Below are 18,519 nucleotides of genomic sequence, written 5' to 3'. Positions count from 1 at the left end.
ACGAATTGGCAACATTTTATATCATTAAAAAAAAATCGAAGACCTAAAAATGGTGCTTGCCTATGGTTGCAGATATTAGAAAAATTTTTCATTTTAAAGGGCAATTCTGTACCATTTAAAAAAAAATCTATCATCTGTCAAAGGCAGATATGTATTGTTTATATCAAGTGATGGTTGTGCTTAAATATAATTTAAGACAGTTAAATATAAATTCACGTTTACTTCCATATAAAAAATATATATAAAAATAGAGTATTTAAAGAGGTGGATATTCATACTAAGGAACTGATTGATCAAAATAGTCTTTTTTTGTTGTGGTAATGAAATTGAGGTATTTGTACATGTTGTAATTTCAAACCTGGATTGAATAACCCTCTCAGGTTTTTTTTTTTTCCCCCAAAAGAAAAACAATCCTTTAAAAACCAATTTTAACTGTGGGATAGCTCACAAGAAAACACTTGTAAAATAAAGAAATTCACCATTTTGAAATTAACATATAGAAGAGAAAGTTCTCAATACTAGAATTGGATATGTTGTATATGTATGCCACAGTTTTAATAAAAAAGTAATTTTATGCTTACTCTAAATTTGTATTTGATAAATCAAAATATGGCTACTAGTAACATAATATTTCTGGACATATACAGATGCTGTATGAAAATAAACACCTACGCACTTGCAAATGGCTAATCCTTTGAAACTATTTACATAAAATGTAATCTTGAATTACACAGGGTTCTAACGTAAAACAAAAGCTTTCTTAAGTAATATCATCAGTAAAACATAATAAAATAATACACTTTAAAATTACATATTTAATCAACTTAGACTGCAGTTTCCCATCCAAGTTCACAGACAGGGTAGGAGGGAATGTTTATGAAAAGTACAAAGAGTGCAAAGTTAAATGCATTGGTGTTTTAACTGTAAAATATTACATTCCTATCTCTTGCATAGAATCGTTTTGAATTCCCCGTGGAGCATTCCTGTTCTTTTCCTTTCAAATGTAAAATTTAAGAAGTATAGGAAGAAATATTTTCCTAAGCATTAGAGTCACAAAGCCTAAGCCATCATAAACATCACTTTTTCTCCTGGTAAAGGACACAAACACAATCCCTACTTGCAAGTGGAATGTAACTGCTTTTTTCTCCTTTTTAGTATTAGTCTACCGAGAGAAAAGATAATGCAATACTCAAGAGCTTTATCCTTTTTGTCCACATAATTCAAGTGTCTATATTTCTCCTTATTATCACAATGCAATACCTAGCCCACAGTGGTTCTAATTTAAGATTATACTTCAAGTAACCTTTTTCTAGCTCTAGCTTTCCCCTTGAAAACAAATGATTTTCAAGTGCACACCTTGGACTTACAAAGCTGTAGGAAAAAAGTGTTATTATTACTTTTTTTAACCACGTGTGCATTGGTGTGTATGTGTGTGCCAGGGTGCATGAGTGTGCGGTCAATCCAAATACACGTGATGTACAGGATTTGGTTCTTAGACTGCTGTCCAGGTGAGTGAGTGGCTTGCCTCCAATTCCAAGTTCAGTCCTCCTGCAGGGAGTCTACACAGTTCTTTTACTCGCACACATCCTGCTGAGAAGGATTTCAGAGCAAACCTGATTAATTGGACCTCTGACATGATACGGTGATTGAAAATTTGTTACAGAGTCTTGTCGTCGTTGTTGTAGTTTGCTTTGATTGCTGAAATATTTCCCCACAATATGATTTCTTGATTGTTTCATTTTAATAAAGGGATATTCTTTGGATAGCTTTGATTTCACTACCTGCAAATAAAGAGCAAAACATAGTCAAAATCAAGGACATTCAAGCCCTGCATCGAGTAGTATAACTAACTCACAAACTTGAACAGCATCTTTATCACGCAGATATTGCCTAAAGGACATAAATATGATCTACATAGCCAAGAGCCAGAGAAACTGCTCTTTCAAAAAAAACAAAAACAAAAAACACCAAAAGACTAAAGTTGGAATTAGAATTTCTGCCATTTTACTTACCTCAGGGCAGTTGAATCCAATGCAACTGAGGAATAATTTCAGATGGTTTCTCCACTACACTGGTGTGTGTGTGTGTATGTGTGTGTGTGTGTGTGTGTGTGTACTTAGGCCGGATGCCACCATATAGAAAAGACACTGAGGTACCTTTGCTGGGTCACTGATTCAAACATGGTACTCTAAACCTGCCATGGCACCCTTTTATAGAATGGAAATTAAAACTATTTGCAGAGAAAAGAAAAATACTCCTCTATTGCACAGCCATAAGCTGACACTTGAAATTAGTGGTTTCCTTTTTCTGGGCACTTAGTAAGTTAGTAAGGGATCTGTAGAAGCAGACCATGCCCTATTAAGGTAATAACTTTATATATGTTTGTACATATATTTTATCTTAAACTATTTTGAATAGGCAGAATTAGAAAGCATTTATAAAGCATAAAAGGATATGTAACACAAACTTCCTCCCCAGCTCTGCCTCCCCACCTCCAGTCACTCAGTTGACTCCCCAGAAGTAACATATATTACTAGTTTGTGATTCCATTCACAGATATTTTATGAATATCAACACATACACATACATACAAATAAACAGGCAGTATTTATAGTCCATTTGTACAGTTTACAAAAAGTTGTCCTGGGGCTATTCTATAATTTTATTTAAATTCAATTAATTAACATACAGTGCATTATTAGTTTCAGAGGTAGTATAATTGTCAGTTTTAATCACTGGGTTAATGTAACTCAGATTGTTAATACCAACAGTCAGAGGGAATCAGGAAGGGATCAAAACAGAGATTGTGGGGAGGGTTAGGAAGTGGGGAGGAGAGAAAATACTGGCAAAGCTGTTTGAGGTGTCTTCACAAATGAATAACAAATCATTAATTCAATTTATTAATTATTAATTTTTAATGCAATTGCAAGACATTATTTTCGGTCAATATGGACACATAAACTATGTATTATTGATGACTAATGAAGGCAACACTAGCTCACATAGATTTTGAAAATTCCTTTAAGTGCTGTATAAGATTTAGAGCCACATTTTTTTATTCCATATTAAGAGAATACAATGAAAACGGCTAAAAAAAATACAGAATATTTAAACAAACACAAGCTATTTATTTTGAAGATAAGTATTTTTAGTTATTATGTGCAAGTGAGCATGAACACTTTTAGAAGATTTATTTGAGTAGAAATTCTGTAAAGATCTAAACCAAAATGTCAACAGTAGTGATCTTTGGGTAGAGGAATTATTGGTGATTTAAAACATCTTCTTTGTAACTTCTGACCTTGCCTTTTTTATTTGAACACAACAAATGTGCATTCCTTTATAATCATAAAAATGTTGAAGCTATTCCCATTTTGAAGAAAAAATGTAATAGCAATGCATTTTAAAACCAATTATACCCTGCTAACCCCAAAGAAATGAATTGTTTTCCTGTAGTTATGGGATGTTTAGTTTTTTATGATCAGGCCCTCAGATAAAGTGACTCTTAAGAAGACCAGTGAAATCAGTGGGCTGTGGTAAGGAATCCTTGCGGATGGCAAATCAGAGCTCAGTTTGCATTTAACCACTGATTAATATTCCAGGTCCCAAGGTTGTAAGTTGCTGTTATGTGCAGCTCCTTCCACCCGTTTGGTTATCCTACAACTTTAAATATGATAGGCTGGGAGGTGCACCAGTGTTTTCCTGAAGGTTCTGTCCATTTTAGAGGAGGTGTGTATTCAACGATAACCAGATTAGTGAAAATTTTTAAGGAAGTTTATTTAAGGAAACACTTAAGCATAAATATTACTTTCAACCCTGAAAAAACATTATTCCAGTATTCTGAAGCCAAAATAAGGTTACTTTTGTTTATATAATTTTATCTTAAGGTCTGGTTTTTGCAATTGCCAGATGATCTGCATGCTAATTAAATGCAAAATAGATAAAAATACATCCCATTGCAAAAGGTTATATAGTTCTTTAAAAATTATTTCAATGTTTTGTGTTGCATCTAATGTTGCATTACAAATGTTGGATAATGCTAGTGTAGATGCTTATAGCAATCTTGAATGGGATTTATAAAAGAGATAATACAAAAATATATATTTCCATTGTATTTGCTGAAGCTTAGAGCTTCTATTCAAGAGTCGTGTCAGTATTTTGCCAGATCACATGGGAAGGTTGATAATGTATTTCTATTTTTAAACCACTCAGGTGGTCTCTGAGAAAGGAAGATGGGATGATGGGGTCTCCGCCAGCTTCTGAGGGCCAGCCTAATGCCTCTCATAATGCTGGTGCTGGCATATACGCTGCTGAAGACTGGTTCCTACACATCGATCCCAGGGTGTGGCCCAACAACACTTAATTCAGTTAGTTTCCTTTGAAAGCTATTTTTCAGGAAATAATCAGAGACGCTAGCTAAGTGTCCTAATTCCTTGGTGAGGCCAGTTTTACCCTGATACTGACTCCTGAAAGGTGACAAACCTACAGAGAAAGAATTACTTCAATTTTGATTTGTCAAAATAGAGATGTAAAAAGTCTGCCCAGGGCGCCTGGGTGGCTCAGTTGGTTAAGCGACTGCCTTCGGCTCAGGTCATGATCCTGGAGTCCCGGGATCGAGTCCCGCATCGGGCTCCCTGCTCGGCGGGGAGTCTGCTTCTCCCTCTGACCCTCCCCACTCTCATGTGCTCTCTCTCTCTCTCATTCTCTCTCTCTTTCTCAAATAAATAAATAAAATCTTTAAAAAAAAAAAAAAAAAAAAAAAAAAAGTCTGCCCAAATGCTATTGTCAATGGAATCCGGGAGCCTTTAAAAAAATCCAGCAGTATTATGTGCTGTACCACCAGCACAAATAATTTATTTCAGGAATACAAGCTTTAGCGTTATGAAACATTTTGTTATAGGAAATTACCCAAGAATTATTTATAACTATATGATTGTTTACCTTGAAAACCCAAAGGAAGCTACTGAAAAATAATGAGATATTATAAAGTTAATATTTACAAATCATATAGCATTTCTATATTCTATCAATAATTAATAAGAAATATATTAGAGAAAGGATCCCATTACAATAAGAAAACAATTTCATTCAGTTCAGCAATTATGCAGGTGAAGAAAACACAAAGTTTAATAAAAGGAAAACATTAACAAATGGAAAGACATACCATGTCAAATCCTCCCAGGTTAATTAAAATGCTATTCCAACTGTAATCACAACAGGATTTGGGGGGACATGACAAAGAAATCCTAAAATACATCTTGAAGAATCAAGGTAAGAAAGTAACCAAGACCATTTAGGAAGGGGAAAAAAAAAACCAGTGATGGTGCAGGATTTTTCAATACCAGATGTTCACTCAGCGATATTAATTGAGTCTACCATCAGCATACCATAGACCCAATTTGTTGGTTGCATAAGCCAAGTACAAGCAGAATTCAATACTGTGATAGAAAAAATAGGAATGTTCGTACTACATTAAAGTGCATTTCATAAACTGCTACTCTTCCCTAAAAATGTTTATGGAGCAATAAGGTAGTTCTAAATAAAGCCCAGTGTTATATAAATCTAGTGACCATAAATGTTGACAGCCTAAGAGTTTTAATTACTTGGAAATAAAATCAAGACTGTATGTTTAAAATGGAGCTATGTATCAAACTGCTAATAGAATCTCCAATGGGGAAGGGAGTGAGAATTAATGGGTGCATATGATAAAAAAGCAGGAATTTTCTCTCTCTCTTTTTTTTTTTGAGAGAGAGAGTGAGCGAGCGAGCAAGCACACATGTGTGTGAGGGTGGGGAGGGCCAGAGGGCGAGGGAGAGCGAGAATCTTAAGCAGGCTCCACACCCAGCACGGAGCCCAACAAAGGGCTCAATCTCACAACCCTGAGATCATGACCTGAGTAGAAACCAAGAGCCAGACGCTTCCCTGAATGAGCCACACAGGCACCCAGGAATTTTTTTTTTTAAGATTTTATTTTTAAGTAATCTCTATACCCAGTGTGGGGTTTGAACCCACGACTCTGAGATCAAGAGTTGCCCGCTCCACTGACCGAGCCATGCAGGCACCCCTAAAGGCAGGATTTTTTTTGTTTTTATTGTATATACTTATTTTTACATTTTTACAGCTAGCAAGAGTTCATGTAATCCTTTTACAATAGAAAAGCAGCAGAAGAGGAAAAAAAATGATGCCATATCTTATAAAATTAAAATGAATTATTGATGACTTAATGATTTATTTTTTTCTACATAATATCCAACTTTCAGTGTTCAGAGTTCTCTGCCAGGAAACACATGGAGTAATTCAGACATGGTCCCTACCCTCAAGGGGGCTATATAAAGACACATGTCTAAGATACTTGAAGTAAGAACAAGAATGAAATGACTTCAAAGACATTGTCTGAGACTAACTCCCCAAGGTCAGGCACCATGTTGTTTCCGTTTAATGAATCGTTCCTTCGTACATTACTTAGTGTTAATTTATGGTGGGCATGATCATCTGCTCACAGAGCTATTATTTCTTTGAACTTATTTGTTAAATTCAGTATCCGGCATTGCTGCCAAGCTGCTATCTCCAAGTTTCAAAACATTACTTTATTTTACCTACTCTTACAGGCTCTAAAGTTAAGGAAAAGGACTTAGTTACAATTTTTAGGCTTGGAAATGTTATGCAAATGAAAGATGTTTGATACCTGTAGAATAAAGAGCTAATTGCTTCTTTCCTTTGATCTCTTGTGTGGAAATGTGCCCATTTGGGTCCTTTCCAAAAACCAGAGGACCATTTGGGATTATTAAAATCCAACTAAAGTGTCAAGTGGAATGTGGCTTTGAAAGAGATGTTAGCAAGACAAATGTTAGGTTACCTCCGGGGCATAGTAGTAATAATAATAGTGAACAACAAAAGTGAGCTATTGGAAAACATCAGTGAAAGAGTTAGGCCTTGAACTGAAGACAAGACTCTAGATGTTTCTGCATGGTGATCATCTCAAATAGAGACAAATTCTAACTGTTTGATGCTGTCAAATGCTTCCTTAAATTTGGGTGCATATGACTCAAACACTGAGAAAGAGACATGTCTATCCAGAAGGATAAGAAACTATTCCATACAATTAAATGATACATACATAATGTGATTTGGCAAATGTTTACATTACTCCACACACAAATGTTCAATGACAAATCTTTTGACACTGTAAAATAATCCAAAGTAACTCTTTGTCTTTAGCTTTGTGTGTGTGTGTTGCTGTTTATTTTCTTTTTATGTGTTTACCTGTCAAATTATACTTAAAATTAGGAAACAAGAGTGAAGGACAATTGGTCTTCATGAAGTGTCATAACCTGGTTAGATCAACATCGTTCTCTAATCACAAGTGTAAGTGTAATAAAAATTCTTTTTCTCATGGCAGTGTTCACATTTAGATTAAGTTACATGTAGGAATAGACTTCCAAGTAAAGATTACAGTGTTTCAGAACAATAACATAGTTTTAATATATTAACTATAGAAACTTAGAAAGGAGTAATTTTGGTGCTGGAATCAAGTGCCGTCATGATAACAAAAAATATGTAGATGATCACATTTTTCTGTGAGTCAGTGCAACAAGAATTAAAATTCTGTGCTTAGGCATGAAGAAGTAACTTTTACCTTTTCATAGGTTTCTTATATGCTAAGAGACCTCCCAGTGTATGATTGTAGATCTTTCCACATCTCCATGTAATTAAAGACTTGGGCACACAGGCATTACAGAAGGCATACAAATGGCTACAATTCGACTTGACTGTCTTTGTCCTCTGGCTATTGTAGGACTAGCCAAAGGGAGGAAAAACTGTTATAAATTACACAATAAAACTCACATTGCAACTTTTAATTTTAAATGCATATAACTTTAACACTCAAAATTGATTTCACATAAATCTTAATCAGAATGAGTATATTACCATGTCAATTAACTGCTGCATCTAAAATAACTTTGAACTTTCAAAAAGTCAGTACAAAAAGGGAAAGCTTGGTGAATTGGAAAAGTGTCAGGCGTATTAGAACCAAATACCTTTCCTAAAACTGATCTTAACCTGAATAACACCCAAGGAACTTCTGATGTGGTTCCAGATCCACAGAACAAAATAGGAAACAATTTTCAGTGGTGCAAGTGTTCCAAAATCTTTCTAGACTGGATTAAGGGGGATGTTCTGATTATAAACGTGTTTCACAGACATGGATGGGATAGGAAGAGGAATGAGGGTAATGGCTTTCTTTCCAAGGTTGGAAAACCTGACATTGACCAAAATGTGCTAGTGTGGTCTTTTAAGATAAATCTATATAACTGAAGTACTTTTTATTTGGTATAGTCATTCTGCAGACATGACATTCAATCCAAGATCCAGTCACCAAATTTATAACCAGCTGAAAAAGTAGCCCAAGAATTCACAGAAATGGAATAAAAATAAAGCAACAAACAATAGTTAGAAGCCAGTCCTTATAATTCATAGTTCCGTTTCAGGAAATTTTGCAATTTTTACAGATAATAATGATTTTTTTCATCTATCCCCCACCCCAATATTTAATCATGGCCACATGAAATAAGCTATGTTTTGATTGAAGGGAGTCCAGCTTCTGAATGGGTCAAAGATGCTGAGGATTAGAAAGCAAGACTAAAGTTTTCTTTAGGAACGAGGAATTGTTTTTTGCTTTTGGTGTTTCCAGATTTGCAATGTCTTCGTCTCTTCCCCTACCTCCAAATCTCCAAGCCTTCTTATTCTGACAGCTGAGCTTTTTTTAACTCCTGCCCCTTAGACAGACCTCAGTTTCCAGCTCTGGGAACAAATTCTGCTCTGAAGTGGGGAGATTGATTATAAGGAGCTATAGACCAGTAGTTTACCATTTCCAGTGAAACTGTGGTTCTATCTTGTACTCCTCTGCAGTTCTCCAGAGACTCAGTCACGTTTTTAAACTCCGTTTTCAAAGTGGCTGGATATTCATGTCACTGAATTCTTGATATTATTTGAATGACCTTCATTAGTCCAGTGGCTTACAAGCTAAGTGCCCACCCTGATCTATTTCCATGTACATTTTGGGTCTTGGAATCTATTTTGACCTTCATTCACAGGTATTTGGTTCCGTCTATTTCTCTGGAACTTAGTTTTATTTAAGCATATGACACTAAAATGTCACTTAGAAATAATTTGTGTGGACTGACATTCCATCTGCTGGCTTCACTGTAGGAATTCGATCAGCGCTACTGGGACCTTTGAAAGGAGCGCCTCCATTGGGCCACTAAATTCTTCTCAGAAGAGCCTTCTAGCCACTTGTCTGAGGTGGTGCAGGCCCGTCTGCTGGTCTGCTGGTATTCCAGAGGGTCTGGGGAGAAGTTTAGGGGCTCCGCCCTTCAGGTGTCAACTTTCCCTTTCATTTTTCTGATGTCAGCCTCTAGATTAATTTCTTCTTTTCTATACCTGTTTTTCTGAGTCCATCTCTGATGTTCGCTTTTTAAAGACATCATATATATGGATGTAGGCTGCATGTGGTGGGGTGAGGGGTCCACCAATTTTGCATACAGACTTTCTGACCTGTGTCTCAGCCTGCCTTCTTCTGCACCTACCTCCTTCAGGCCTGGGCCATTTGGACGATCTGTGGGCAAGTGTGCTTCACCTCTAATTGGTAATTCTCCTCTCTCTCATTTTACATTGTAACTTCCTTTGTAGGCTAAGTTAAACTTCTTAGAATGAATTCGGAGTTCTTGTCTGTTATGAGTTATTTCTTATTCTGTCTTTTTTTTTTTTTTTTAGTGGGGAGCGGTGGTGAATAGCTTCATGTCTTTAAAGTCTTTTGGTGGAGTTTCAAGTGGAAGAGAAGATAAATGCTTGTGGTCATTCTGCCACATTTAATCTGTACTCCCTGCATGATTTTTGACCTTATCCTCTATGCTAGTTTTTCCAAAGTGTGTTTAGTGAGGTGTTAATAGTTGTTATTAAAAAAAAGGAAAGTGGTTCTGTGGTCAAAAAGGTTTGGGGAAAACTGGGTCAAACGAAGCTAAATAGTTTCTTTGCTGTAAGGACTTTTTGGATCATTGAAAATACTAATATTATGAGAATCTTTGCAGTAGAGGAGTATATAGAATTTCCCAAACCACAGATCCTGTTTTCACCAGGCTAGAACTCCAAAACATGAAGTAGGGAATGTTAATCAAGACAGTTCAGAGTCCATCCTAGCTTGACCCTTAAGCCTTGGTAGTAAACCCCCTGAAATGAGGGTTTATTGCAAAAAACATGAGATACTTATGGATTGACATCTCTTCCTGAGGCATACTGACGTCCTAGGTGCTGGAACTGCAGAGGCTGGCGTGTGCAGCTGCCTCTTGGGGTCCTCATACTAGTTAGCATGGAGTGACTGACACTCTGTTCATCTTTCATTCAATTATCCTTTTTAAGAGAGAGACCCTGATATGGTTGGTGTTACCACTATTCAACAAAAGATGCTCCCTTTGGAACAGGATCTTGTACAAACCATCTCAGAAAAGGCTGGGCTTCCTTGGGGCTCATGAATTCATTCTCAGCAGGCACTGATTTGTAATCTAATCATCTGGCAGAAAAAGTTAGAATTCTTGTAGACAGTGGACTGAGCATTAATTATTTTTTGCACAGAAAAAACTGTCTAGGATCACTTTCCCCCCAAAGTGGCTTAAGAGTGGTAGGCAGTGAAAGTTCCTGTGACTCCTCTTTAGTGATAAGGCCATTGAGACATTTTAAATGACAACATTGGATTGGAACCATAGAAAACATCCTGGTGGGAACATGAATTCGAGTAATTGAAAGTGAAGCTTCCAAGATGAAAATATTGCAGAAGTCTAGGGCAAGTAAATGCTAAAGAAGAAGAAACCTGCAGGCAACCTCATTCATTTACCTGCACCCTACCAACTATTTACAGTGTCCTTGACCTGATCCTCCTCCACATGATCAAGGACCTTCCTCTTATGCCCTCCTGTTTTCCTTATGTATCCCTTAGTATTGATTATTCCCTTTCTGCCGATAAACACGAAAAGTAGTTCCTCCTGTAAACTGCTCCTAGACCACTTTCTTTTCTAAATCCAGTATCTTTCTGTTATTCTTATTTTCACTTGTTGAAAGGCTTTACCAACCTCCTTTTCTCATTTCTTATACCTCTTCAATCTATTGTAGTTTAATTCATGCCCCCAATATTTTTACTGAAATTTATATGATCACCACACTCTACTAGAGTTTTCCTCTATCATTTTACTCTCTAAATTCAAATGCTCCTATTTCTGCAAACTTTGCTTAAATATTGATGTCTCCAAGAGTTCCTTCCTCAGCTCCTCTTACTCTACTCACTTTCTCTGGATGATCTACTTTCATTGTTGCAACTGTTGCCTGTTTTCTGATGACTTTGAACCTTTTATCTCCAGCCGCACCCTGCCCCCCCCCCCCCGAGCTTCAGACTTGTATAGCCAACTGCCTGTGAGATATATCTCCACCTGGATGTCCTACAGGCATCTCAAACACAACATGTTCAAAACGGAATCATCTTTTCCCTGAGCCGGTATCTTCTCAGCCATTCTCTGACTCAATTGCTGGTTCAGCTCTAATCCATCACCCAAGTTAGGAGTCGTCTTTGATTCTTTCGACACCCCCATGCTTCAGATAAGATCTACAGATTTTACTTTTAAAATAGGGCTTGTATTTGTCTCCTTCTCCCTTATACTTGCAGTCTCTGTCCTGGTTTGGGCAAGCTTTTATCATCTCTCACCTGACTTCTGAAAATGTCTCCTGACTTCTCTCCCAGACTTAGTCCTTTTCCCATCTTCCCCCCTCAATGTTATCAGACTTACCTATCGGAAACAAAGATGTGACCATCTCACTTCTCTATAAAATCTTTCGTTGGCTCTCCACGACCTATAGGATGAAGTCTAAGCTCTTACCATGATCTGGCCCTAGCCCACTTTCCCAGGCCCTGATTTTAATTGATGTTCTACAATATACAGAATTGCACGCTGGGGATATGTTGAGTTTGAGGTACTCAAGGGAACCCTAAAAAATGTTCTCCTAGCTCCTTTTACAGTAGTTAGTACAGCGCTCATATAGACACTCAAATATTTGTTGAATTAAATTGCCATTACTAATTTATTAAAAATAGCCATGCTGATAAATTCTGGGATCTGCTATCTAAGCTATCTATATTTGGATCAGTTCCTTTTTCTCTGAAAGTCGTTACCTCAGTGTTTTAGATAGGTGAATTTAAAGGCTTTTTTCTTCATTGTGTTTATGACAAACTTTTAAAGTTTGAAGGAGAAAGGGAAAAACTTCAAGCCCATCACATAGAAGAAAAACTTTTCTAGGTCAGCTAAGCTTTTGTTTACATAATTAAAATTAAATAATAAAGAGTATAAGATGAAGATCTAACAATAATGGGAAATCATCTCTGACAAGGAATTGAAAATCCTTTCTTCTTTCCGTGGTGCCAGAATCAAAGGAAACTTGGTGTTATTAGAGCTGGGTAGTAATGCCAGAGGGATTTTTTTTTTTCCTTTGGACTGAGTCAAAAGCTGTACACCTGCCAGAAAACAGAGATCTCATGTAAGGTTTATACAGCTGATTAGACTAATTAATAATCACGAAACAGCTGTGGATTTGCCCCTCCTGCAGCCAGGTCTGGGCCGATAATATTTTTGTATCCTTCCCAGGTTTTGGCTTGCTCATAGTAGATGTTTGCCACATAACTAAAGACACTATCCAAAACCACTCTTGGGCAAAAGCTACCTGGATCCTGTTTGTTGTCCTGCATAAACATTGGGAAAACAAAATTCCATTTCTGTCCATGAAGAGAAACACCTGCTTTTCTAATCAGCAGGAACATTGTAGTCAAAACTGATGTACACCAGTTGGGAAATTGTTTATAGATTCATGGTGACAACATATTCTCTCTCTCGGTGACTTGACAGATGAAAGAGGTGCCCCCAAGACCTCTCATCTTACCTATGGCGACAAGAGCCCATTGAAGCAGGTTTGTTATGTCTATGATAGAATTCCCACCACAAATCAAAGAGGACACATCAAGATCTTACTGTAATGATTATAACAATCCTTCTCAGGTATGTGTGAATCTATTGTGGGAATGGTTTGATTGAACACCAGAAGATACAAGGCTCCCAACCTCAAATTCTTATGGTTCTCGCACAGCTGATTTCAATTCTTGCTATTACTGTATGACAAATCGCTTTGCCAGCTCATAAGATGAGCATTGAGGCAAAAAATGGTTATTATTAACAAATTTCTGCCCTTTAATATGTTTTGCATGAGACCAATAATCTACTTTTCCCTGGCTTGCTACATTAATCATCAAATCATCTTTTGCAAGGGCCTTTAGATTTTCTTGATTTTTTATAGTAAGCTCACAGTGATTTAAGATGTTGGGTGATAGTTTGGAAAGGTTATAAAACATCAGGGTCAGCACTAGAAACTTCCTGAGGTACAAATAGTACATATTGTTCAAGACTTAAGTAACAATATGCCTAAGTGATGAACGGGTTAGAATCTTTGTGATGAAGAGAGCCAGTTGAGAAAGATGATCTTATCATTCTGTGGTGTAACTGGAAAGGCAAATGCTCCCAGAAGTATTTTAGCTCAAACAAGAAAACTTCAACATGGATAACACTGCTCCAGAACCAACTGAGATAATTTGGACGATACCTAGGTAGCTTGCCAAGTCAACACACGTTAGAAATAGGGCTTAAAAAGCAATTTATACACGATCATTGCACATAATTAAAAAGTCAAATAAGTGACATCTTAAATCATTGTTATGCAAATTAAAGATAATTTTTTTAGTAATATTTAGAAGTCAATATTCTAGTTCTGGTGGTTCAAAGAGTCTTTGTTGTTCTCAAATTCCATGACCATTAGTGTCACTGGTTAATGCTGCGGCAGGAGATACATGTAATGCAATTGTGTGGGAAGGGTATCTTCTGTTTTTAATTGGAGCCATGCTGGAAATCCTTTGGTAGACTTCTCCTTTTTAGGCTTCCAGAGGGACTAAAGATGAAAAAGAAAAACAGATCCCCTCCCCCAAAATACTAATTGAAGACACATTATATAAAAATAAGTAAATAAACAAACCTTTTCTAAAAGAGACAAAAACCCGATCTGTATGTTGTCTTTCAAAGTCCCCATTTTAGGTGGGTTTTGGCAACCTCCGACCAGTTTTCTCAGCCAACTCTGATACTGGGCTGGCTCAGCGGCAAGATTATTTCTTCCTCTTCCAGACTACCTGCTCTTGTGTTCCTAAATCTTGACTTTTTGCAAATCGGATAGGAACTTAAAGGGTGTTCTATTTTTTTGTGGAAGAAAGAAATAGACACACAGTCTCCTACAGTGTAGAAGCTCTCTGCAACAGCACGGCCAAGCTTCAAGTTAGTAGATCAAAACTGAAAATGCCCTGCTCTCCCCGGTGGGTGCAGGCTCTCACTTCCCTGAGATGCAGATGCATTTGTCATACACAATTACATATAAAAAATATAACATAGAGTATTTAGAAGAACCAATACAGTGTCAATAACTTTTGGGTAGCCATAAAAACCTGGGGACCAAAATGGATTCTGACTGTCATTTTAGGCTGAAAAACAGGCTCCAAGAATCCTTTAGTTGTCATTTCCCTAGTCAACCCAATGACTGCCTTCTGGTTTACAAGGGGGGGGGTGCATTTGAGAAAGAAGGAGTGAACCCATATCTGACAGAATGATCAAATGAGACATTTTCCATTGCAGTTTCAGCAGAATTTTCTGAGATCTAGAGCAAACAACAGGAGCCAAGTAACCTCATATATCAAAGCAATGTCTGAACAACGTATGCAAAACTTGAAAAAGTGTGGACAAAATCCAGCTTGCAAACCTTTGTCTCGTTAAAAGAGTAGGAGAATGCAGATGAAGGGAGAGAGAGAATTTCAATCTGAGAAGCTGTCCAAAGGCTTGGTGGTCTTCCTCCCTCATAGAGAGTGGCTTCTTCACCCTTGCTTCAGGCCAAGTGGAGGGGCCTTCAAGAGACCAACTTTGAGAGGTGGACATGTGTCCTTTGGGGTTTGTGGAGCATTAGAATTGGTATGAGACACTGTGGCTATAGATCAGCTTTAAGGTGGCTGGGGGAAGGATAAAATTATTTTCTGCTATCACCTTATCAGCTTAGCCTATTTTATTACTGACTACAGATAAAATCATTTTAACCACGGGGCGTTGGGGGCTACTCAAAACACAGGTCCACCTGTTTAATGCATTGGATAAACCATGGAGGAAGGTTATTCATGAGTTTAGCACATTAAATTGTCTTGATTTTCAAGCTCCACCAAAGACTTGCTACCTTCTTTGGCCACAATTTCCGATGGGAGGGTTCAGAGTCTATTAGATAAGGCAAGTGTTCTCCAGGTTTCCATCCTTTTGGCCAGTGATCCTAGTTTTTAAGTGTCTACATAAAAACTAATTCTTCTTTAACTTCTTATTTTTTAGAGCCTCCAGTTGTGATTGCTGCATGTTTTGGCTGAGTGACGTTGAATACCTCATTTAATCTCCTCCTGACATAGTTTTTTAAAACAAAATAACACTGACAATGAAATTAAAGATATAATGAGAAATTAAAAAAATCAAAAGCTACAATAAATAAAGAGCCAGCATAAATACCTCATGAAAATGGCATCCACATGTGCCCTGCAAAAACTCCTTGTATCGCCCCATTGTTATAGTAAATGTGTCAACCACTTCATAGCCATAGGTTTTTGCAGCATCCAGAATAATCACATTTTCTTTCCATAAGTTCTGAACTTCACTCTGTATTGCAACAGAGAAGAATGGAAATATTTTTTTATTTAAATTCAATTAGAATGAGACTTTTTATTAAGAGGATTGTTTTATGATTTAATAACTCAGATAGAAATCATGTGAATATCATCGTTTTTACAGATTGGTCCCACTGCAAGAAAAATAATTTCACATGCATTTCTTAAACAAAGATGTGTTATCAGTTTTTTACTCAAAATATAAATACAAACATTTACGTATGTATAAAATGGCAACACATAAATATCTAGAATGACACACAGTTTGGAACTCTTCCTTCTATAAAAAGTAATTAGGTTTATTTCCCACAAAGGTTCATTGAAATATTTAAAATTCTCACTTTAAAAGTCAAAATTTGAACACCACAAAGGCTATCTCCATCTATTTAGATTCTTAATCATTTAGTCATTTGAATATTAATTAGTATCTGTTCTGTGCTTAGCTCTCTGCTAAGGGCCAATACAAGGATAAATAAATCATGGCCGCTGCTCCTAAGACATTGCATTCCAATAGGAGGAACAGATTTGTAAACATTTACTAAGATCTTTATTGGATGTAAATATCCTAGACTCTGGGCTAGTAGGGAAGAGGGAATAGCTGAGTGGGGCAGGGGGACAGCTAGACAGTGAGGCTTCAGGAAGGGGTTCCAGAGCAGAGTGAGGTTTGCCTGTTGGATGGCGGTGGGGCAACAGAGAAGGGGAATGTGCTTCAGGGAACAGCAGAAGTGACTGAAAGCTCCAGCTGCTGCTTCTCAGGATCATATTCTTCCCTCCCTCCCCAATCATGTCCAAAGCAATGATGGTGCTTGGCAGAAAGTCTAATTCAGGCCCACTGTTGAGAGGAGGGACCCCTCCGCTAACTATTCCAGCTCTGGGATTTCTCATCAGCTTGACTAGTACTTTCTCAGACTTTCCCAGACTGACCTGTAGTCTCTGAGGTCTGAGACTCTTCCTACCTCATCCATCCTTCTTCCACTCCTTTCACATCAGACAATTATAGCCAACCACAGTGCCCAATAGTGCCCAATATATAGTAGACACTGCAAAAATATTTGGTGCAAGATTGAGTGATATGCATTAGGTGCTGGGGCCTGAAACTCTTCCTGCCTCCTCAGCACCCTTCCCTTTATTCTTTCCAGACATTCTCCCTAATAAATTCCCTTCCTCTGCTAATTCTGTCTACTGTCGGTTTCTTGGAGAACCCAAACTGACAGAGGAAGGGACCTGCTCTTGCCTTTTCTAAAGGATAAAAATGCTTCTCATTTTTCAGTTGAAAAAGTAAATCATGGGGACGCTTGGGTGGCTCAGTCGGTTAAGCGGAGAAACTGCCTTCGGCTCAGGTCATGATCCCAGGGTCCTGGGATCGAGTCCCACATCAGGCTCCTTGCTCAATGGGGAGCCTGCTTCTCCCTCTCCCTCTAGTCTCCCTGCTTGTGCTCTCTCTCTCTGTGTCAAATAAATGAATAAAATCTTTAAAAAAAAAAAGAAAAAGAAAATCACTTGCTTTTGTTGATCCAACTGCAAGGTAAAAGAAGCAGTACAGGGCGCCTGGGTGGCTCAGTCGGTTGAGCGACTGCCTTCGGCTCAGGTCATGATCCTGGAGTCCCGGGATCGAGTCCCGCATTGGGCTCCCTGCTTGGCGGGGAGTCTGCCTCTCCCTCTGACCCTCCCCCCTCTCATGTGCTCTCTCTCAAATAAATAAATAAAATCTTAAAAAAAAAAGAAGCAGTACAAATATGTCTAATTTTCTGTCTTCTCCACTGTGTTAGCATATCTATCTTTAGGTGACATCTAAAGAAGAGTGTTCCCCCCAAAATAAAAGTAGTGAATAGAAAAATTCCTAAAGAAGAAATCTAGAGGAAAGGAACGTATGTGAATTTGGTTTATGTCATCATGTGAACAGTGATGTTCAATATTGTTTGTAGACTTCTTGTCCAGTTACAAGTATTTTCTCAACTTTAATATGTCTAGCTATGAAAGGTATATGGAACTTTACAGTAAGCAGTTTCTAAAGAGAGTTTTCTAGAGAAAGGTGGGTTCTCTGGAAAGCAGATTCCTGAGATGGGAATTTGCCTGCAGGAGGCTGACGGGAGAGTGTTTTGGGGATCAACACCGGTAAGGAAGTGATGTAGTTCTAAGAGAGGCTTTTGTGGATCCCCCAGGGGTTCTAGAGCTGGCCTGGTCCCTCCAAGATGGCTCAAATTAGGGAAAGGGGGCTGAATCTTGGTACTCCTACACTGGCAAGTCGGGCCTGGGCAGCAAAAGGCAATTCCTGGCAAGAGTCAGGTGGGAGTCCTTACTGGGCCATACTCCCAGTGGCCCAGGTGAATGAATGTCTCAGTCTTGAAGAGGGGCTCTGGGAGGAGCCAAATCATATGAAGTATCACTCACTCATTTTTGCGTGAGATATTTTTTGAGATTCTACTACGTGCTGAGAATTGTGTTTTGCATTGGGGGTACCAGAGTGAGCAATGTAGCCCTCCCTCCTGTCCTTGCTCTCACAGAAATTAGTCTAGCAGGGGAGACAGACAACCAAGGATTGTATCTGTTGAGAGACATAAACAAAGACACACGGCCCTATTATAGGAGCTCCTGGCAGGAGTAGCCAATGGAGTTTAGTGTGTCAATTAAGTCTGCCCAGTGGTAAACTAACACTGGAAGGATAATTAGAAGTTGTTCAGGTGAAGAGGTGGTGGGAGAGT

The 18,519-nt window shown here is 37.9% G+C and overlaps 1 protein-coding gene across 1 annotated transcript in view; it reads right to left on the bottom strand.

The window, feature by feature from the left end:
* Positions 1-835: 835 nt before the first annotated feature.
* CPED1 (cadherin like and PC-esterase domain containing 1) overlaps positions 836-18,519 on the bottom strand; it is a 265,972-nt gene continuing 248,288 nt past the window's right edge. Inside the window, exons 21-22 of the mRNA XM_021699370.1 lie at positions 15,663-15,809; positions 836-1,781 (exon numbers count right to left, since the gene is read on the bottom strand). Coding sequence (XP_021555045.1) covers positions 1,560-1,781; positions 15,663-15,809 — 369 coding nt within the window. The 3' untranslated portion in view covers positions 836-1,559. The remainder of the gene's footprint in view (positions 1,782-15,662; positions 15,810-18,519) is intronic.

The sequence above is a fragment of the Neomonachus schauinslandi genome, chromosome 12 (assembly GCF_002201575.2).
Source record: "Neomonachus schauinslandi chromosome 12, ASM220157v2, whole genome shotgun sequence".
NCBI lineage: Eukaryota > Metazoa > Chordata > Mammalia > Carnivora > Phocidae > Neomonachus > Neomonachus schauinslandi.
The sequence above is the reverse complement of the archived record's forward strand: the minus strand, read 5'-3'. Positions and strand labels throughout refer to the sequence as shown.